Source organism: Chelon labrosus (assembly GCF_963514085.1).
Source record: "Chelon labrosus genome assembly, chromosome: 8".
NCBI classification, from domain to species: Eukaryota; Metazoa; Chordata; class Actinopteri; order Mugiliformes; family Mugilidae; genus Chelon; species Chelon labrosus.
Window position 1 is genome coordinate 21,502,366 of NC_140358.1, and position 24,238 is coordinate 21,526,603.

The following is a 24,238-nucleotide window of genomic DNA, read 5'->3' on the forward strand; positions in this document are numbered from 1 at the left end:
TGTGTGTGTGTGCGTCAGAGAAAGAGAGAGATATACTCACGACTTCTGCGGTGCAGTTGGCGGTTTAGCAGCGGGCTTGTTAGCTGATACAGTACATCGCTCTGCAACACAACAGAGGACATTCAATTGCTGTATCACTGTTTTGCATGTGTCAAGGTTTTTTCTGTGATTAGTGCTTGACAAGACGTCACATCTCTGTAGACTTAACATCACCCTGGAAAATATGACGCCGTGCTCCAGTGTTATTTAATAAAGATGTGTTCGGTTTGAGTAAAATACTACATAAATGACCTTTAGCAATCAATTCTAACTGAAATACACTGGAAAAAAAAGCAGCTTATTTATTTTCTAGTAGATGTCCAGACTTTTAGAGCTGAACTCTTTGACTTTACATTCCAGTCAGTTGTATTTTCTTCTTTTCACACCAGAGAGAAAAACCTGCCAGTGGGGAAAATACAACAGCTTTATGTGTATCACAAACATCTCTGAACACTACAGGCCGGGTTTGACAAAGAGCAACAGAACTCCAGGTTCTCTCAGGGCTTTTCTTCTTGCAGACACATTTGTTAGAAACTGAATTTGTCCAATTACCAAAGAGGAAAAGACTAATGAAGATTCTACTGGAACTTGTCTCATATTAAAGGTCTAAAGCTTAGATATGTACTGTATGTACACATCAGTATATCACTGGCCATACAGGGAAGCTTCTATGTTTATCATCCAATCTAAATCTAAAAAAGAAAATTGGCTGGTTTTAAGTTGTTACGATAGCCTGATATATATATCTATCTCTCTCTCTCTCTCTCTCTCTCTCTCTCTATATATATATATATATATATATATAAATATACACTGTTTGACTCTGTTCAGTGACCTTTGCTTTGACTGCCAAAACACATTACTGGCTCATTATTAAAAGTGTCGTACAAATGAAGTTTAGACAATTTAGACATGCAGCTATACACAGATGTAAAATATTAAAAATATTTAACAAAATAATTGTCTACAGATACAAAGGAGGTGAGTGGGGGGTAGGACATGTAGCAGGGCTATTCAATTCAACACATTCAGTTGGGCCATATTTTAAAATCAAGAAACGTAGCTGCTGCCAGACATGTTAGGAGTCCAGTAAGCAGCTGGTTATGATGTGATGTGATGGAAAAACATGCGCTTTTTATTCACAGTCTCATGTTAAATTTGGTAACATGACAAAGTGTTGACAAACTTGATGGTGAAATAAAGTCTGTGTTAGTCCAGACAGACTCATGTTCGACAAAACAATGTGCTGTTGATAGGCCATGCAGAATGTTGCATTGGTGGTCTGAAACACTATAGGGATTTCTGAAATCCTGCAGTTCAATTTCATTTATTTATCTTCTGTAACCGCTTGTCCTATGAAGGGTCATGGGTGTCGGGGCCGGAGCCTATCCCAGCTGTCATCGGGCTGAGAGGCACACCCACCTACGGCCAATTTAGAATCACCAATTAACCTAATGAGCATGTCTTTGGACAGTGGGAGGAAGCTGGAGTAACTGGAGAGAACCCACGCAGACACAGGGAGAACATGCAAACTCCACACAGAAAGGCCTCAGTCGGCCCGTGGATTCGAACCCGGAACCTTCCTGCTGTGAGGCATCAGTGCTAACCACCGCACCACTGTGCCACCCCTCAGTTCAATTCAATTCAGTTCAGGAGGGCTGGACGACAGGCTGGGCCACTTGGAGGTTGGTTCTGGGCTGCATGTGGCCCGCGGGCCGCTAATTGAATAATCCTGATATAGAGCATCAACGGTCACTTTGAAAGTCTTAGTTTGAAGTAAGAATGAATAACTGTAATCTACACATTCAAGACTGTTGAATATTCTCACCTTTTAATATGTGTAATTCCCATATGCTTTCATTAGCACATTCAAAAACAGCACATAGTCTGGCATTTTCTACTATTTAAACTAACCAGATGCTGCTCAGTGGTGTATCTCTCTAACTAGACGCATTATCTGTGTGGATATATATATTCATATGGGGTCTAAGGACTATTTACACCCGGCGTTGAAATGTGATCTGAATCGACAGTAGCTCTAGATAATAACATCTGATCCATGGCCCCCATCCATTAACACCTGGTATTAATCAATGTTCTCATTGTCTCAAATGTACCCGCGCTGAGATCAGATGTAAATATGTAAATACGTGACGGAACAAACGCAGCGCATACCTGGTCAAAGGAAGATAATCACCACCAGTGAGGTGTTTTACACAAAAAGGCTTTTGGATCTAAAGATATATGTACTTTATGGTAAATGTGGCATCTTTTATCTTTTATATCCTATTATCATACATACAGTCTATTAGTAATCTAGGTTTAAATATACTCTTAATGTTGACGGCGTCAGTTCAAACACAAGCGCCCGATAAACAGCCTGCGCTCCACTCGCCACTTAATCATGTTTGTTTGATGACTTGTTGAGATGAACACAGAAAGATAAAAGCAAAGGTTTTCAGACTAACATCCCCCTGTGGCTATGAATTCATTTGAACACGAGCTGCTTTCTCACGTTTCTTCTGGGTGGTGTTGCCTTTACGGCCTCTCTTGTGTTGATTATCACAGAGCTCGTGCGTGTGAGTGTTTACGCTGGGAAACTTACTCTGGGTGTTGTAGCCCGAGGTCACATGCTGCGGCTCCTGGAGAGCGAGGAAGAGGAGGAGGAGGAGGAGGAGGAGAGAGAGAGAGAGACAGACAGAGTGAGAGAGATGAGTTTAATGAATAAACCAACAGATGTCATTGTTGATTTCACAGCAGCACAAGGATGCCATTACACAGGATTCAGATCGTCTCGTCTCCCCCGCGTCGGCGCTCCACCTCATTCTTAAAACTCACTGGTGGGATTAGTGCGACGCTGGGGGCTGAAAGCTCCACAACAGTCCTTCCTAATTCATTAACTACTGGGTCAGATTTACAGCTTCTGCGTTTATATTGCTATTTCTTTTGTCATCAGCACCGGTGAGGCGTCTTCGCATATTAAAAGTGATTCATAAAAGCACACAGCAGTAGAAAACACATCACCCGCTGTTCCACTCAGAATTATAGAGCCGTTTCTGGGACAAATGTTCAATATAACATCCCTGCTGGTTTTAATGTGACAAGTATTCCCCCTATTTACATTACCAGGTGTCATAAAACTTTTATTTTTGAGCGGGCGAAACTTTTCAAGCATACGTCTTTTAAATTACAAACGAAACCTGCTTTTATTTTGTCTCAGTTATTGTTTCTGAACATCATTTTAATTTCAAGTTTTATTTATCTGGCGCCAAATCGCAACACGGGTCGCCTCAGGGTATTCCACAAAGCATGATAAAGGCTTTACACTATATTAAATTATAGAGAGAAAAGCAGCATTTCCCCCCTTGAGCAGCTATTGGTGACAGAGGAGAGGAAAAACTCAACGAAACTTCAAACAGAAGCAGACACCAGGGTAGGCGGCTGTCTGCCTGGACTGGCTGAAGAGAGAGGGCTTTACAAACATCACCTGTCACACAACGGTGGTAATACAACGTAATTTCCATGTAATTTTCTGGTGATGAAGTTTGGCTTCATGGAAGTTCATTTTCATAAATGTTCAGTCACGGCCGTTATCGCTGCTCACGCTGAATGATTATTTTGTTGGTTTGTTTTGCTCTTGATTGTCAGGAGTCAAACAATTGCTCCTGTCAGGATATGAATTTGGATTTTCCCTGTTGTTCCATCTTGGTTTTCTTCTGTTTTAATTCTGGTTTTGTGTTTTTCATTAGTTTTACTTCCCTTGTGGTTTTCCCAATTTTGTTACTGCCCTAATGATCTTCACATGTGTCTTGTCAACTACTTTTCTCTTGCTGGCTTGCTCTTCTCTTATTAGTTGTACCTGTGTCTTGTTATCCTGTGTGTGTGTGTAGGGGTTGAACAACTTCAGATGTTTTAAAGTCAACTAATATGCGGTTCAAGTCGAGACGACGTTGACTAGTTGAGTAATGCTTGGCAACAATGAAATCTATGTTCTTGACCTGAATACATATTGTGGTGCCTCACACAAAAGAAGCTATGCAGGCTTTTCTTCAAGCTTGAACACTACTGTCGAGTGTAGCCCACGTCAACCAAATAAACACCGTAAGTCTGACACTTCTAATATGCGGCTCTCGCTCGGCAAAACTCTCTGCTCTACCATAACCGTCTCTCGCATGGTGCATTCACTGACATCAAGCACAAAAAAAACAGGCTCTACAACCACAGCAACAATGTCAACTTTAGAGCTCAACAGAACTCAACATAAACACATGAGCTCATCAATACTGTGCACTGCAGATATGTTTAGCCTATATAAATCGGCACAGTCAGTAGCATTTAATAGTACTTCACAGCGTGTTTGGATTAAAGAAAAATGCAGTATATCGTTGAAGCCTTTTCCGTATATAGCGGCTAAAGGTCTAATAACTCTAGACTCGAAATTCATCAGCAAATTGTTGATTTGCAGCCTCCTTCTCTCTGTTACCACAGGATGTTTGGTGAAGTTGTTAACTGACTGCCGTTGAGAGGATTTGGACCGTTCCTACGCTAGCATTAGTAGCGCAGTAGTACATTTGTTGTATTTCAGGACTGACATGTCACAGTAGTATGGACTTCATCTTAAGTATTTCCACACACTTTATGAACCGCTGCTAGTTTGCTGCAATGACCCACTGGGCTCCTCAACTGTCTTCTCAGAGGCGTCCATGATATCACTGTCACATGATCGGCGACTAGTTGACTTCCTGCTTAAAGCGTCATGGCGCAGCAGTAAAGTCAACTAGTCCACAGGATTTCCTTGTGTCTCTCTGTTCATGAGGTTTTTTTTTTAACTTTCCGTTTTTGGTTTACCTTTCATTTGATTCATTTAGTTTGGACTACACTTTGACTTTTACTCACTTTAGATCATCTTTAGTTTGAGTTCATTTTGATTCATCCTGCTTAGTGACAACGGCATCTTTAAGTTCTGTAAGTTCCACTAAACTGACTTTTTGATATTTCAGTCAGTCTCTCCTGTGTGTGTCCTGCGTTTGGGTCCAACCTATTTTTAGTTAAACCTCAGACTTGACAGTTTTATAATAACCATATTTACTGTAAGCCCAGTCACGCCATCATGTATAATTGCTAAAACTTGGTTTAACCAGTCCATGTGGAGAACCTGGATAGATACGCCGGTGAAAGCATCTATGCATCTATGCGGTGGTGTGTCGGCACTGTTCGGCAATTACGCCATCTGATCAGCTCCTCAGCTTTGTTGAGATCGTCTCTGTACTTAAAACAGTGGTGAGAGGAACTGAATGGCTCATGTTGGAGTTGAAGTTAATAAATGTGGGTCAACAGTGAAGACGTCTGCATAGATGGCATGGAGGAGGATGAACAAGGGAATTTTGGGAGACTTTCCGGACGTTGAGACACGTGGAAATTATTTCCAGACTAATCACAGCTGTTGTGGTCTTTGTCGCCTCAACCCACGTCAGGTTACATTTGTATTCCGTGGCGTGGGGTCCGGAGTGACGCACGACAATAAACCTTGAATTTCCACGAGAAAACAACTTAATCCGCTAGAATTGCTGCAGTTGGTAGATTTGCTTGTAGGATTTCCGCTAATCTGCATAAGTCTTTCTTTGAAGGCTGAATTTGTTGACCAGTGACAAGCTTTCTCAACAGAGCCAGACCTCTGAGAGAAAACAAAGCCGCGGAGTCAAAAATAGAAAACACATTTGTAGCTTATTAGCTGTGTACACACACTACATGGGGACTAGTATTGCACTAATAATACGAATATTGGCTTAATCACAAGAAAAATACCTCATGTCACCACTTCAATCAGAACAGACTGGTAACCCTTTTTGATAATCCATGTTATGTGGTTGGAATAAATACATTCCTTCAGCACATCCACTCCGTGTGGGGTAAACACATGGTGATCATGACAGTGGCAATATGTTTGAGTAACAGGTTGTCAAAAAAGTGTTGGCAAAGATAAATAAAGCCAGAATCAATGTGAGCTGTGCCAGATCCGTCGCAGTCATCATCTTCTACTTCATTATTGTCAATACACTTGGGGCAAAGCTTATTTTCCTTTTGTTATATTTGCGACAGATTCAACGGTTGATATCAAAAAGAACTACAAACATTATGACCACCTTCCTAATATTGTGTAGGTCTCCCTTGTGCCTCCAAAACAGTTGTGACTCATCAGAGAATGGACATTGGCCTTCTGAGGGTGTCCTGTGGTGTCTGGCAACAGGATGTTGTTAGTGGGAGCCTTTGGATCCTTTGGGTCCTATGGGTCGTGGGGAGGGGCCCATTTGTGGTGATCATACCACAGATACTTGATTAGTTTGGGATCTAGTGAATCTGGAGGCCAGGTCAACACCTTGTGCTGTTCTTCATGTTTTTTTGAGTTGTTCCTAAAGCGTTTTTGTGTGTGTGTCTGCTTCAGTCTGCATCCTGCTGGGGATGGCTGCTGCCATCAAGGAGTGTCACTGCTATGGGGTGGGGGGTGCCTGGTCTGGTCTAGGTGGCTGCTACATGTCAGACATTTACCAGCCAAATACTGCCAGCTGCAGCGCAGACTTAAGTCTCCGGACACCCAGCGAGGAGGTGAATTAATCATGCAATACTTAACATTGTAATTTCATTGGCTGTCATTTGTGCCACGGCGCAGAATGAGGCAACAGCAATCTGACTCCATCACAGCAATCGCCGCCGCAGTGAATTTCTGAATCAGACCTAATGAGCAGACTGAAGGTTTTCGGTGACACACTGCAGTTAGTTTGATTGTGTGCCTCCAAAGAGCGTCGGAGTTTAACTAATGGTTTTTCAACTGTCACTTTCTCTTTTCTTTTTTTTCTCCAGCGTTCACTGACTCATACACAACGAACATGATAACAGCATTTTGGAAAGCCCACATTACCAGGGCTGGGGTGCAAAATAAATATGCACCACTAAGGCTTATTGTGAGCATTTAATTTGGTAAACTTGAGGTGTCTGAAGACGGAGTGTACTGACCTTGCTTGGGATGGGAAACTTGGTCTGATCGGCTTTCCCAGGAGTGTGTATGGCCGTGAGCGGAGGAGGCCAGGAATGGGTCATCTCCTGAACACACAAACATATATCATTATTAACATGACAAGCAGCGTAATGGTAGCATTTCTATAAATATGACTAAAGAGATAAAGGCTCGAACTCACGGGAAATGTAAGTTTGCTCTTTGTGTTGCATGTACCTGGTGAATAACAATCATGACTTAAGTTTAGCAAATGTGACCAGAGGGGCTGCTTATGCACCATCTTCCATGCTGAGGAGTTGAGTCAGCGTTCACACAAGGCTTTGCCGCACCATCCCCACCATCAGAGTGGACTTTAATGCAAGTTATAGTAGAACCGGAGAAGTGCATGGGGAGTTAGTAGCACACTGGGGATCAGTGTACAGGGAGCGAATTAAGTGCAGAGTTGTTGAATTACCAAAATAAAAGCTGACTCCAGTCGGCTGCATTACAACTAGGCAGCACAGCAGCAGCAGCAGAAGCAGCAGCAGCAGCAGCATCCTCTTTCAATTATTCTAATCACACAGTCCTCTCAGTCGAATTCCAGTCTCAGTTTGTAGAAGCTTCAATTAGTTAACAAGATAAGCATATGTGCATGTGTTCGTGAACATGAGTGTGTGTGTGTGTGTGTGTTGCAGCTGTGTAATCTGTTGGTTATTGGCTTTTTTCTGCTTCTCACAGACAATGGAAAGGAAACACACGCACAGGGAAATCTGCTCACAAAGCAAAGTGTTCATATGAAATATTACCAGGCAGTTCTTCATATGAGCACATTATCAGGTTCTCACTTTTGTTTCCTCTCTGCCACACACACGCACAGAAACTCTTTGAAACTGGCAACGCTGTGTTTTAGTGTCTTACATGCAACAAACCTCCAACAACATAAGTCATTACATACCCTGTTTAACACGTTTACACTCACACAGCTGCCACACGGCAGGTCACTAGGTCAAAGGGCTTGAATTTCCCTCATGCGACTTTTCAGGCCCTCTGGAGCGGATGACTCATGTTCATCAGATGACGCATGTTTTTGCATGCGTGAGGAAGTGTGTGGGTATGTGTGTGTATATCAGTGAGCTCAACATTACAGGAGATGTTCGAGTCTGCTGCAAGTAAGTGCGTGTTTCCTCCCCTGCTATCGTAATGCACTTGGCCTGACGACATATGGTGCGTTGCTAGGCAACTGCTCTCTGACATCATTATGCCCCCCCCACCCCCAATAAGAGTTCCCGTGCTTTGACAGACGGGATTCCTGATTACTGTGTGTGTGTCTGTACATGTGATACTACAGCCATTAAGTGTGAGTCAGTCAGTCTGTCACATTAAGGAGCAGATCACTGTGGTTTTCCAGTTATTATCTAGGTATTAGTCATATAATCCATTACCTATTACACCTTAACACAAACACACAGAATCCAGTTTGATTCCTCAATGTGTGTGTCCACTGAACACATGACATGAACATCTCTCCCTCAGCAGTTCATTCATTCATTCATCTTCTGTAACCCTTGTCCGGTTAAGGGTCACTCACTCACACCTACGGCCAATTTAGAATCACCAGTTAACCTAACGAACATGCAAACTCCACCCACAAAGGCCCCAGTCACCATGGATTCGAAAGTGCAGCAGCATGTAGGGATTTTTTTTATGGTTATTTTTTTTGTTTAAAAAAAAGACGTAAAACCCCCATTAAACACATGTTTCATTTGCTTCTGTATCTTTCTGTATATAGCAAAAACTTTTTTTGTATGGGTTAAGTGGAAGAATGACACCAGTCATAAAAAAAAACTCTCACAACTTACTTCAAAAGTCAAAATTTACAATGGTATCATGGTATTTAAGACTTACTGTATTTAACATACTGAACTGTTATAGTGACTGCTGATACGCAATAAACTATAAGCAGTTAAAGTAAAGTAGTTGGTTAGCACTGATGCCTCACAGCAAGAAGGTCCCAGGTTCGAATCCATGGGCCGGCTGGGCCTTTCTGTGTGGAGTTTGCATGTTCTCCCTGTGTCTGTGTGGGTTCTCTCCAGGTACTCCAAAGACATGCTGGTTAGGTTCATTGGTGATTCTAAATTGGCCGTAGGTGTGAGTGTGAATGGTTGTCTGTCTCTCTGTGTTAGCCCTGTGATAGACTGGAGACCTGTCCAGGGTGTACCCCCGCCTCTCGCACGATGACAGCTGGGATAGGCTCCAGCACCCTTCACAGGACGAGTGGTTACAGAAGATGAATGAATTAATGAGTGTGTACCAATAGGGGTTATCAGTGGAGGACATTGTCACAAGATGGTCAGTGTTACTTACTTCTTTCTTCTGTCAGGGTAATTTGCTTGATGTTCATCATAGGATCTCATAATGATCTCATATCATATGCTAAAACATTAGCATGGTTACATTTATCTACTGTATAGGGTGTGTTGTATCCCAGTTTGGCCCAAATGGTTCAAACACTGTAAAAAGCCAATATAGTCTTTAGAAGACCTGCCTTTACTCCTCTACACACTATCTCCGACACACACGGTTACCTTGAATTGTGAAAACATCCAAGACAACAATGTTTTTTCTGACAACAGCCTTGTAGCTGCGCCGTCACAGAAAGAGAAAAATGAACCGGAGGCCACCGCTCCGATTCACCTCACCTCACATTTTGAACTCCTTGATCTTTCCACTTGACACAGCTAAAAACCACAGACCGAATTCAATAGAGCACCAATATTATTGACAAAGGCTTTTCATGCAGCTCACAGCAGACTATCTGTCACACAGCCGGCTGACCAGCATATTGATTTGTGAAAGGGAGAGAGAGGTGAATGACAGAGGGCAGAGAGGGATGAGGAGAGGAAGAGAGGGCGAGATGGCGCGGCGAGCGACTCGAGAAAGGTGAGAAACGAAGGCGGGAACTTGACATGAAGCAGTCAGAGAAGGTCCTTGTCTTTGTGGCTGCAAATCTCCTGATTGGAGAGAGAAGATTAGCTGGAAAACATTTCGGTTTGGACATCGCTCTGAAGGAATAGAAAGAAAGGAGAGGTAAAGGGGGGGTTGCGGAAAAAGCGTGTTGCTTGATGTGATTTTGATGACATGCAGATAGAGGAAGGGAGGAGAGGACTGTGGAAAAGATTTCTGCATGATGTCATCCAACAAAAACAAAAAACTTGTATAATCATTGACCTGAGCCAAAAGATCTCCCTTCTTTTCTCTCGCTTCGCCTTCTAGTCCTTCTGTTTCTCGTTCCCTCTCTCCCTGTCCTTTCTTCCTAAAATCAAACTCTCTGGAGAGGGACCAAGGTCTTTGTGAGCAAACAGAAAACAGCTGATAATCAGTGCAATTACTCTGTGTGTGCGTGTGTGTGTGGGGGTGTGTGTACCCGAGCAACATACCCGCAAAATCTCTTCCACACAGCTGGAGTCATTTGGTAGGCTGACCTGGAGAAAACAAAGGAGAAAGAAAGACAGACTGGCTTCAACACTATTTATAACGCCATTACATTACATGAAAAACAGTGGGAGCAGACTTTTAAGCAACAAAAAAATTAAAGCAGATCCATCTGCACCGCGGTCGTAATTGACTGCTGACTCGCACGACACATGTGCAATTTACAATAATACTTGTGGCAGATTTTCCACTCAAATTTCCCCAGAATTTCTGAAGCAATCAGTCCTTGATTTGAACGAGAAGAATAAGAAACGCCGCTGAGCTCTTATTTCTAGCCAGAGATTGATTTTGTCTGTTGTTTTAATTTTTTTTATTTTATTTTTTAGCTAGTTAGACAAATAATCTAAATAATGTTATGAAAAGAAAACAAAAACTGACACTGATCCTGTTTTAGGACAAAGTAGTAATGTCTGTGGATGGAGAGCTATGTCATTCTCGTTCTGACTCTCCATATCCATACCATCCTATCTGTACATTTCTTTTAGAATTTCTAGCCCACATCACTGATGAAGAAAATATTCATTCCCTACAACGTGAGGTTGTGGAGAGATTTTATTTTAGCACAAAAAAGAAAAAAGAAAAATTCGACTCAAATAGCACCAGAGCTGAGCCGTGCGTCACTAAACAGACGAGCCATTAATGTGCATATTAAATGCACCTGTACTTCCACTTTTACTGGAGAATTTTCAGTTTGGCCAAGCCTTTACTTGAAGATGCAGGTTTAAATATTGTGCTTTAATTTGACAGATTTTTCCCTTTCATACAAAATATGCATTCAAGGTTAGGTGTATATATAATAGATATTGAGAAGACATTTGTTTCGTAAAAGTTTGTGAGACACCACTTGTCCTCAGATTTGATGCTTGTTCTACCAGGGTACATGTGGCTGTCAGGCCCTGAAGGCTAAAGTCAGGAAACTAAACCCTCTGTTGGCAGAAAACACATGAATGTAGCCAGTGATCATTTGGGATCCCCCCCAAAAAAGCATGGCTCGCCATTATGAAAGAGCAGCTAGTAAAACTGTTGACAGGACGCATCCAGCTACAGTGGAGCTCTCATGTTTGTAAAATCCCAGAGGTTCCTAGAAAAGTGAGATTTATTTTCATGACTCTAATAAAAATAATAATAAAAAAAAACACTATAAATAAAACACTAATGTGGGCCAGACGAGCAAATTTCAAGTAATTCAAAGAGAGGGGGCCATCTTCGTGAGACTACATGAAAGACTCCATTGATTCACATGATTGACTGCTGATTGACTGTGCAACATATGCACGGATATGTACCTGTGGCTATTTTTAAGTATGTATGGGTATAAGAACAGAAATGGTTCAGACCATGCACGTAGCCGTCATTTCCTTGCTCTATGTTATGTGAATTTTGCCAATACCATGAGCACAGACGACCAGTTCTTTCCCACTTTTTCTTATTTCTCATGCATATTTCATAGTACGTGAAGTATTTCCCGAACAAGCTACTATATTATGTTTAAAACGGATACTAATGTTGCTTTAATGGTAGCCAAACGACATTAAAATGAGCTATCTAGCCAAGTTGTTTGTCCTAAAAATAATACATTTAAATCTTTAATCCATCCACACAGCATTTACAACACTTTAAAGCACTGGCCACTCAGGAGACAGGAAGTCTATACCATTAGTGCAGCTCGTAATGCATCATCTTTGCTGGAGTATTTGTTGTACTATACCTGCATGTTCACACCACTTTAGTTGGTTTATGTAGCCTCATGAGTACCAATCAATCATTGGCATTAGCATCACTAGCTAGCTTAATGTGAAACCCAGTAATCAAGGATGTCAATAACAGCGTACAGTAAAAATCAAGACACCAGCACTTCTATATGTTTTAAAAAAGCGTACAGCATCAATGGACTCCAATGGCGCGTCAATGCACACCACTTGCATGAGAAGAAATCCAAAGCTCAACAGGCCTGCCATGCCTTGTTAAGTTTGCTCCACCCAATGGTTCAGTCAAGGTCAAAAACATTCATGCATGTCAGAAAAAAATATCATTTTAATTACTGGTGTAATGTTGTAAATCCATGTTAACACGCAGAGTCAAAACATTTGTGCGTTGTTGGTTTAAGAATATGCAATACATTTAGAATCGCAGTCACCCTCCTCATTATATCTGAGTGATTGATAATCTCTGGCTTGTGCGTGTGGGCTGAGAAAGGCTGAGATATTTAAGTTTTTAAATTCAAATTCAAGAAAATATATAAAAAAACACAAAGCCATGAAATGCCTGTGGTTTGGTCTGCATCCTGTTAACCTCAGGGCCATTTGAGCTCCACAATTCGTGGGACTGCCGAGAGTTTTATTTGAGGAGAAAGAGAAAGGCTGTTTGAGCTTAGACCTGTGCAGCTACTCCGATTAACCAGTTCAGTGGCTGCACACTGCTAATCTGTGTTAACATGCACCCCTGTCAATAAAGGTCCTCCACTGTGAACAGGAGTAATTTGCACTGATGACTAAAGCAACACCACAGCAGATGCCTGGACTATCAATTCAGACAACAATTCAGCGGCGTGTAATGGCGAGAGAAGGTGAAAAATAAATATTCAAACTACAAAAACCATGTCTAAAATACTGAAGTTTCTGGAGCTGAAAGTCTTTGTGTCAAGAACGCGCTGCTGCTCAAGCAAAGCCCAGAGTTGTTGTTTTTTTTTTTACTATTTATTCCTAACAAATTGTTGTTGCTGCTGGAAACTCATGACTTTGTTTGGCTGCACAAGACCAGACGTCCAGAGCCGAATTATCGCTTTCAAAAGTAATTGAGAACAAAATAAAGCAATTCTCTTGGTCGGATCTTGGCTCGCATCGGTCCAACAAACAGGCTCATTAAAGGAGAAAGCAAGAGACGGAGGAACGGCTGGAGAAAAGGCAGAAAGACTGAAAGACCCCGAGACAAATTCACTGCCTAACATATTACAGCACCCATAACCTCTGTTCCACACCATTACTAATAGCAGCAACATGAACAGAGGAGCAATTTAAGTAACCATGATGAGGGGGGTGACATCATCTCCAGCCTTAAATCACCGACTGTTAAAACAACAAAAGGGAATCTAACCATGTGTGGCTGGTTGAGTCCAAACTGCTTGAGCTCACCTATCAAACATCCATCTGTACGTCTTCTAGACGCGTTTCCGCAAAAGCACCACACTCCCCATCAGCATATTAATTAGGCAGTGAGTCAACAGGAAACCAGAGTGGGAGGATGAAGACGTGTTCCTCCCAACGAATGACCCCAGGCTACTTTCCACCAAAACAAATCCTACAGTCTCTCGCTCAGGGCTGCGGTACGGTACAAAACACACATGCTCCATTTCTATCATGCGATAACAAACCAACACCTGGGTATTCGGTTGATGAAAGAATATCGTTCTCATTACGGGTTTTAGATTAGAGAGATGACTCCAGATATCCCTTAAAATGAAAGTCTACAGTGCAGCACACATCAAGCTTGGGTATCACACTTTAAAGGCGTCATTCAGAGAGAGAAAGTAAATGTATCTATAATGTGAGCTGAAGGATGTTTTGACCTCATTGTTGATACAGAGATGCATTAATCTAAGCCTGCTTTACACATTTAGCCTTATCGTTTACTTATTCGCTGAATAATCAGGTTGTTTTTTCGTCCCTCTTCAGATCTTGCAATAAGATCCGATCTGGGCGTAAAAGACAGGTGTGAATAACCCCCCAGGACCAGAATTAGAGGTGGTCACATTAAAGACTGCCTATACTCAGATCTGGTTGATTGATCTGGTCACAAGTGGACGACCTTAAGTACGTCCACGCATTAGAATATGTCTCTACATGCGTCTTGAGTGACCACTTGTGATCAGATCTCAGTCCCACGCTCTACATTTAATCCACCCACACAGCATTTACAACACTTTAAAGCCCTGGCCACTCAGGAGACAGGAAGTCTATACCATTAGTGCAGCTCTTAACGCATCATCTTTGTTGGAGTATTTTTGATTTGTTGTATACCTTGCTGAGAGATATAATTGTGGCAAATGATGAGGGAAATGTACACCACTAGGGGGGTTGTTTCCAGCCCCATATGTCAATGAAGCCCCACACTATATAAACAGATGCTTGAGACAATAGATTCAGTCTGTACTTGCATGGCATCCTGAAACAATCTTTAAATCTTTTTAAGGAATAAACTCTGCTTGTATCAACTCCTGACTTCTCCAGTGATTCTTTCTGACTTTGAGGATATTCCAGACACAGGTAAACTCTAAGGAACTAGATTAAATGTTGAAGGAAAGAGGTATAGGCAACATCTGGCCTGGCCTGATACCTTGACTTTTTTCTTCTACAACCTGCACGTTCACACCACTTTAGTTGGTTTATGTAGCCTCAAAAGTATCATGGTGGTCACAGGTGGACGACCCTAAGTACAACCATGCATTAGAATGTGTCTCCACATGCGTCTTGAGTGACCACTTGTGATCAGATCTCAGTCCCACTGAAAAATCGCCTTAATTATGGACTTGACTTTACAGAATAAAATATTTTGACTTTAGTAAACAGATCAGACTTTGAAATAAACAGTAGCCTAAAGCATGGTTTCTACGTTTGGCGTGGTCTAGGGCACATTTATATTCACTCTGCTGTGAGAATGTGGTCAAATGAGGCATAGTCCGCCTCCAAATGTGGTCTGACCGATTGGATCTCAATGTATGCTCGTTCACATCCGCACTCAGTGCTGTCCACTTGTGAAGGGATCACCCAAGGAGCACGTTAATGCCCGGATTCAAGCACTCAATCTCCTTATTTGCTCTTCGACAAATCCTTGCTCTTTACCTCCAGTAGGCTCTGCTACGTCCACCTACAAGCTGCTGCTGCAGCTGCTACAAGTGGAAATGACGATCATGAGAGTGAACCAAAAAAAAAAAACATTAACCACTGCTTAAAACTAACACAATGAGCTGGAAAAGACTAAGAGACTTCAAAGTGCAGAGTGGGCGGCTGTAGTGGGAGGGTTTAAATTACTTTGATGGCCCGAAAGGAAATTGCACGCACAACATAAAAAATAAACGGAGAAAGAGATTAAAGAAAAGAAAATTGACAGAAGAAACTGAAAATTGACTGAAAATATATTAAATAACTGAACTTGTTAGTTGCAAATGAGACATGACAATTTTCACATGTGTATCATTTTCAGTTACTTTAATAAAACACTGTAAATTGTAAAATAAACTATTTAGTTTACTGCCGGTTAAATATTGTCAGTTGTAATGATATACTATATACTATATAACGTCTAAGTGTTAATTGTCATTTGCCATTTATAGTGTGATGCACTATGAGAGATATAGACTTTAATTGTAAATTGAATGTAAATCAGTGAAGTCTGAGTTATAATGCATTTATTTGACAGCAGTATGTTATTTTCAAAGCCCTAAATCGTCAACAATAAAATACATAAATAGCAGCACAAATCTAAAAAAGAAGCCAGTACAACTCAACACTATCTCCTATTATATATATTTTTCTAATTCTTCCACCATTTTGCGGTGCCACAGTTGACGGATACAAATAAGAACATTTAAATACGGTTTCCCACTTCAGTCTAAAACACGACTGACAGACAAGAATGGAAAGACTCATATGATTTCAGGCTCACTGAGCCTGTTTATTTCTGTCTCTATCCATCCCTACGCATCCATCCCCTCTCCTTACTTCACTTTGACCAGCCTTGTCCATCATCATTTTGATTTTATGCACTGGAGGATAATACTGACACTACCAAGATTTGGTGTTTGCCATTTCCTGTTTGCAGTGTGGACCTCTAGCAGGCAGCACGTATATACTTTACGGCTCATTATAAATACACCACTTAGCCATTTAAAAGAAATCTACTCTGAGTTCGATGATTGAATACTGGCTTTAATGGATTTGAATGGACAGGTGACTCTTATATGTGAACGAGTGTATGTGTGTGTGTGTGTTTTCCTAATTGATCTTACTGTGAGATCACGGTTAATGTCAAGGACTATGAGACGGAGAGACCATAAAAGAGAAATGAAGGACGAGCGAAATCCGCAGAGTACGTCTGCAGGAGAACAAAAATTCAGAGAGAAAGATAGATACCAAAGAAAAATGAGAAAGAGAGAGAGCGAGAGAGAGAGATGGAGAGGGGGAGAGAGAGAGAGAGAGGGGGGAAAACAGAGCAGAGGCAATTACTGAGGCAGAAATCCTTTCTCTCTGAAATAGCTGCTCAGATAGATAGACGTCCACACACACTTTCTCACACGCATGAATGCATGCATGTACACACACACACCAACCCTAAACCAGACACCCAGCTCGAATCCACAGTCACAGTTCGACACTTACAGCTACTGAAACGTTATTATCAATTACTCTGTGGATTTCTTTCCTTAATTAATTGATCGATGTTTTGTTTTTTCCTATAAAAGCCAGAAAATAGGGGAAAAAACTACTCAAGCAAAGGCAATGGAATCAGATTTGCTATCCAAACAAGCAAAGCTAAAAGAAAGACGAGTGGACTTGTAGGGTTTCCTGAAGACATTTCATCGCTCATCCAGTTGGGATTACGATTGTTTCCTCTGTCTCAGCAACAGTTCAACATTTCCTTTGTTTGTACTTCTACCACTCATATCTTCTACTTGTACCATTTAATAGAATAGAAGGGCTTTACTATATCTATAACCACACTTCTGTTTTTCTTACTGTACTTTTCTGTTCTTTTGCCACATCTATTGGTGTCTCCTTTGTGACGTACGCCTGAGAACTAAGCCCCTTCCCTTTAAACTTGGCTTGCAACTGGTCCATATGGAGCCTACGGCATGAAGGGGTTTACCAGTGAAAGCCTTTGGCATGTTCGCCTTGCGCCTGTGGAGGCGCACATCGGGTTATAGTGCAGGCTTAGACTTAGACTTAGACTTAGATAAACTTTATTGATCCACAAGGGAAATTGCTTGGTTACAGTAGCTTAGTTGTCCATAGAAAACACACTCTTACTACAGCCTAGGTTCAGATCTACCCCGTTCAGATCCTGCAATAACATCTGTTCTCGTCCTGTCCAGTCCGCACAGGTGTGAAGACAATGAGGACGCATCTGAGTGATCTGATCACTGAGCTGATCTTAGACCACATTTGGAGGTGGTCTTGGATGGATTTGACTGCATTCCCTTGGTAGTATGAACATGCAATGCGCCCAAGGTCACCTCAAAGGCCGACTACTCAGAGCAAGGGTGGTCCCGCCTCATTCATTCAGAAAGAAACACACACAACCGCTGTATAAGGATGTATAAAGAGTCACATGGAGTTAGGTTGCAACCACAAACAGCACAGCGGTGAAGTTACGGTGCGAAGTTTTGCAGGGTTCAAGTTATAATCTGAGTTTTGTGCAGGTTCCAAAATAACTAACGTCAGTGCAGAGATACATTATAAATGACGCACACACGACAAACCTCTGTCTGTGGTTCTGATACAGAAAGCTATTAGAGACAGCAGATTGTAATATTCTTCTGTGTCCCATCTGATGTTTATTTACATACAGATCGCATCTGAAGAGCTGGCTGGGGATGCATGTGAAGACGCAGTTTAATGCCATGTGTGCACACAGGTATGCAAAGTCTGCACAGCGCCTGTGTCGTAGAAGTGACGCTCAACTAAAAACAACGCTTTAGCCAATGGATTTAGCTTCTATTTGGAAATAAAGTCAAACTTACTAGCAAAAAAATGATGTGAATTTTGTGAATGAAGGCTATCAACCTAAGCAAACATCTCTAACAGAGATCTTTGACTTGTGCTCGAACGTAACTTTACATTAATCTCCGCAGTGAAGCTGTTTTTCATAGACAAGCGAGATATTTGAAATACCCGTGAGAGTACTGGGCTTAAAACGAACAAGAGCAGTGAGTAACTGCACGGCCGCGCTCGGAGCAAAGCGAGACATCATTTGCATTGTAATCACTGTATCATAAACATCAAACATCAACAGCCTGCGAACACAGACGCTCGAGTACAGAGATAATAGTCAGTATCTACAGTTTTGCCCCAAATACAGCATGAATTATGGCCTCACACCCCGCTCTGAATTTGCTGAATGGATGCCTATTCCATTAATTTGTCACATTAGCGTGGCGGTTGTTTACACTCCACGAGCAGCCACCTATAAAATTACATAACAAACACATTAAACGTGATTCCACTCAAATGATTTCCTTTCATATTCACGTGCCTTTTCATGTCTTAAATCCACCAGAGTGTCTTGTTTCCTTTGTACTGGAATTAAAAATCATTAAGAGGTAATTACAGTAATGTGTTTAAGACTGAAGAAACAGGCTCCCTTCTCTCTCTTTGCACAGTATGTGTGTGTGCGCGAGAGAGAGAGATGAATGACTCAATGAATGCACGTGGGATGACAAATGTGAATTAATAAAAAAACACCCCAAAACAAACACAGTCTTTTCCTATTTACAATAATATCAGGATGGTGACGCTCAACTTGGAGATTGGCAGAGGCAGGAGATGAAAGAGAGAGAAGAGAGGATAATGAGCAAAGAAAAATAACGACAGATCCAAACAGAATCAAATCTCCAGGCTGATGAACGTAAACACTTTTTTTTTTTCCTGCACTGTCCTCTGAGAGCTATTAACACATCCTTTGCATATTTCTGCTTTTCTTTCGCCATGATTTTCTCCTGGATATTTTCTCAGCGAGATGAGGAAAAGGTTTGCTTTGTTGGCTCTACTACACACGAGTATCAAACTTCACCCTTTCACACGCGCCTCGCTCTCTGAGGCCAGAAAAACTGTTGCTTTGCTGTCATGAAAAATGCCAAAGTCGAATGAAAGCTGTCAATCATCCAGTCAGCGCGATTGAAGTTTTGAGTCGTGCCTCGGCTCAGGCCGGGGTCCAACAGGGTTTGGAAAATCTTCAAGGATTTTTTCTTTTTTCGTCCACGGGCTTCTCGTTTATTCGGTTTCATCTGCTCCTTTTATCATCCATATTTCAGCTGTTTACAGAGCCGGAGTGACCGCCATCACTGGGATTACCAGCATGCTAGATAGATCACAAGCGCGGCCCTCGGAGGAGACGGTTTGTGAGCTGCTTCGACGGCTTGTGTGCGAGCGATGCACCGATATGCGCGGCATGTTTATGTATGAGTCAGCCCGTCTAATAATCGAAGGATTGCTGAGTACATAAAAGTAGGCCTATCACATCGTGTTCCCTCTTTACACATTTCCATTGACTTCACCCCGCTCGTATAAAAGTAAGTTGCTCCTCTGGCTTGTGTTGTGGTTTTGTGGTGTTCTCACACAGAATTAATTTGCTTCATAAAGAGCATTTTCCAGCTCCAGAAGTGGTGTTCATTGTTAGAGTATCGAAGCCACTTCTGCTTGGTCTTGTGCTATTATCCTTTCTGAAGCTCAGATGGAGGCAGTCCACTTATCCATATCTTGGTGACACTATAATTGCAGGGAACATTGTAAGTATACAGATGGAGAAACGAGAAAAGGACTTTGCTTAAATAGTCTTTTGAGGTGTTGCAATGATATTTCTTTTATTATTATTGTCAGTATTTCAATGCAATGGCACCAGTATAAATGCAAGCTGCTTATTCTATCCATGTTTGAAACCAGCAGGGGGGTGATACTAAAATGCAGAGCCTGAACAATACTATAATTTTGAGGCCAAAGCTGATGGAAAAAACAAACATCATAAATTGGCCAGGATTTGATTTAAATTTTTAAAAAGTGAAGCTTTTTAGGCACTACGCTCTCATGCATTTCAGATGAATTAGATCTGATCAGTTTTCAGCTCTAACACAGTCAATCTTTCATGGGGATGTCTAAGAGATTAAATATTCCTGTTAATGTTAGCTTCATCACATATTAAATGTCCACAACTCAGATATTTTACATGAGTTTGTCCGTTTTCATATCTGGTCCCAAATTTGCAAAATCTTCATAAACTCAAAATCTAATCAATCAGCTGCTGGACCTTTTATAACTATATCTGTTATTTTCTTTGTTAGCAAAAGACCAAATGCAGGTTACATCTGCTGACCCTTTCAGCAGATTAAATTAGCTTTTGCTAATTAATGTCAATCACATTACATAACAGCTTCACTGAAACCGTAGTGTGCCGGTTCATGTGTCACATCCTATGAGTCAGATTTGTATGCATTACATTTTTTAATTCTCTTTTTTACCTTTGTGATGGCGTGATTGTGAATCAGGACCTGAATAATTTGGAGCAAGTGGCTAGCTTAATGAATAATAAAGGTGTAGTCACGTTGATGTAGTTTTTATTATTATTATTATTATTATTAAATTCAGCAAATACCTCGTCATGGCTAGCTGTTCGTTCTATTACAGCCAACCAAATGGGCATTTGTGCTCCTGAACAGAATTAACAGAAAGGGAGGAAAAGAAAGAAACTCAAAGTAAACACATGTTTACAACAATGTTGTCAGGAAGAAATATGGCAGCGAAACAACCACAGAGGAGAAAGTCAGAAGTACACAAGTTTAAAAAGAAGTGCTAGGATTATAGGCGGTTTATGCTTCTGCGTCAGTTTGACGCTGTAACTATGGCGACAGCGCAGACCCGCCGTAGCCTGACATGCACCTCCCTAGAAACGTAACTACTACGACGCACACCACAAGAGCTATGCTTTGTTCGCTTAGTAGTAGCGTGTTTCCGGTTTAGTATTTCCGACTGCTTCTCAATCTCCGCAATTTTCCAGATTGATTGTTTTGTATCGACAGAGATTGAACACATCGAGTAAAGGTCAACTGAGGAGATTCGAAGATACAAACATTTGTATGACTTATCTTTTGGCGAAAGTTTCAGTCGCCATTGTTGAAAGTGAAGCAGGAAGGTAGAAATAAACAAAAAAGACACAGCGCCGACGAGCACTTGGGTGGCGTTGTTACAGAGCGAGCCAGACTGACGAGCACACAAGTATAAATAAAACCAGCGTAGGCTACGTATGTAGGCGGGGGAAGTTGTGTCTTCCTCTTTGCGAGCTTTGTAGCAGCAACCGAAAACATAGTTTGCTAACCAACTTCCTAGCTAATGCTAGTTGCATTACTTGATCTGTCATGCTCTATCTCATTAATGTTTTTGCTTGGGTAAAGCCCACCAATGAATTCAGGGGTACAAGTTCCTGAAAGATTGCTAAAGGGGGGAACGCGAATGCTAAAAGTAATATATATCATGTGACTGGGAGTCTGAGCTCCAATCCTAGGAATATATATCTTCTTCAAGAAGACGTGCAACAAATTCACATTGTTAGATATTTTGGTGAAAGAAAAAAGTTTTCTAAAGCAGAATTTCAGTAGCCAGACCACTTGCAAATTTTTTTTTACGGTGGGAAGTTGGACTGGAACCCCTCCATTGGGAACTGATTATGCTCCATTAAAGAACTGCTAGACCAATCAAATGGTTTTGGGCAGACTTTATGCAGTGATTGACAGAGTTATTGTGATTATTCTGTCAAAACAACTTGATTGGTTGTCCAGTCAAAATTATCCAATTGCGTGCAAAGGTATAGCAACAAAAGCACAGGTGCAGTTTATACCAGAAACAGGGATGTCATTCCATACTGTCCTGGTGTTGTGTAGATGAAGAACAGAGCCATCATAGTTATTTTACTGCCATGACAAGTGAAAATGTCTGTCATGAAAAATGTCTGTTGTTAAACTTTCATTTTTTTTTTTTTAATTAGAGATAAGGACTTGTCTTCACTAAGTTAAAAAAATAATAAAAAAAGACACATCCAATTAGTATTTGTTCTCCTGATTTGAATGTCAGGCTTCCACAAGGCACATACATCACGCTGGTTGCCTTCTTCTCTTCTTGTGTACTCCACTAAATGTCTCTAATCAGCCGGGAAAACTATAAAGTCCCAGAGTTACCAGATGAGTTTACACTGCTGCACACAGACATACACTCACGCACCAGTTTTGCCTCTTCTGCTCTGCATTTGTCTCTCATCTCTTTGCATTACTTATTTTTTTTCTTGCTCGCGCTCTGTCCCCACTCTTCCTCTCCATCCCCTCTTTCTCTCTCTCTCCTCTTCTTTCTCTCTCTCTCCCTCGCTTTCCCTATCTGGCTCTCCCCCCACCAAGCTGCGGAGAGGCTGATAAGGAGTTGATTTACCATCCAATTAAATGCCGTCATTGAAACATTGCTTCAAATAAGCCTGTCGTTTTCACCCTGCGCTAATTGGCCTTCCACTCGTATGTGCATGTGTTTGGGTGAATGTGAGCGGCAGTGTGTGTGCATTTCGTCTTTTTGTGTGAACGTTAACGCTTTACTTCCGTGAAGACTCAGATTCCGGTTGCTCTTCACTTTAAAAGAGGGTCAGTTTAAGTTCAAACTAAGTGGTATGGAAGGATCTTTGTGTCTTCTAGTTCTCTATTTCTCTCAAACACTGATCCATCCATTCATTCACTCGTCTTGTGTAACCACTTGTCCTGTGAAGGCTATTTTGCTCATTCATCTGAGCAAAATAATGAAAACAAATGAATAAATTTAAAAAAAATCAGAGTTCCATTAATGTTTTTTCATGTTAACTAAGAGTCAAAGGTTGACTTGTAATGTGATAAAGGTCACTCATATTCCCAAACCACATATGTAAGGTGTAGCCGGATGTGCACTTCTCCAGCAATTACACAAGCTCTGATTGGTCCAAAATGCTTTTCCTCTTTCACATTTCTCAGTTACTGCACCACAGTGACCACAAGCACAGAACATTCTCCCTTTTTCTGCCTCCTACATAACAACTAACGAGAAGTCTACACCTCTTTTGTGTGTTTAATTCCAGTAATTCCAGTTGCAATAATTTGAAATGAAGTAGACACACCATAGACTGTATGAAAAATGGATACTATGACAGCTCCTCAAACGTGAAGCCAAAGCATGTGGAGCTCCCCCTGGTGGCTGGCTGCAGTGTAGGTCATAAGCTCCACCTCCTCCATGTTAGTGGATGGGACTTGGGCCAAACTAAAACACTAACATACATGTCAAATATATATATATATATTTTTTTAATGATGGTTTCATCATCTTAGATAGTTAATATAATAATGATGTATGTTCAAGAGTCCATTTTTTGAGAGGTTTTGTTTTAGTTAGTTATTTGACGCTATAGAAACAGGAGTGGAAATCATAATGACTAACAGATGAATTGTTTCATGAAATGTTTGGCAGCTGTTTTCAGTCAAAAAGACACTATTTGCTTTCGCTAACAGATAAGGAGCTCCTCAGCTAACAGCTAACAGCTACCAGCTACCTAACAGCTAAGGATCCATGTGACATTGAAATAGAGCGATGTAAAAAGTCAAACGTAGTCATCAGTGTTGATAGTGTTAAACTTAAATTTGCCCCTTGGCTCACACAAAACTTTAAATGTCTAATTTTGCTCTCCACATAAAAGTTGGCTAACACATTACCGAGAAGATCTGTCATGGCTGCTTGTTTGCTAAATTGTTTTAACAGTTCTTTTGCTTATGAAGCTATAGCTGGTCTCAAACAAAACTACATTATTTCATATTCACACAAATGCCATGTATTAGTCCACCTTTCTATTTTTCTTAACACACACACAGAAAGGGGTTTTATAGAATTTTAATAAATCCATGGGAAAGTGCTCTCAAAACTCATTTATCAAACATTTAACACTGACTTAGCCATT

General features: G+C 41.2%; 1 protein-coding gene across 1 annotated transcript in view; it reads right to left on the reverse strand.

Annotated features, from left to right (window-relative positions):
* aff2 (AF4/FMR2 family, member 2) overlaps nt 1-24,238 on the reverse strand; it is a gene marked incomplete at its 5' end in the record, with an annotated part of 162,671 nt that overhangs the window by 62,098 nt on the left and 76,335 nt on the right. The window contains 4 exons of the mRNA XM_084549763.1: nt 41-101; nt 2,645-2,681; nt 7,051-7,137; nt 10,468-10,512. Of these exons, the coding sequence (XP_084405889.1) occupies nt 41-101; nt 2,645-2,681; nt 7,051-7,137; nt 10,468-10,512 (230 nt within the window). The remainder of the gene's footprint in view (nt 1-40; nt 102-2,644; nt 2,682-7,050; nt 7,138-10,467; nt 10,513-24,238) is intronic.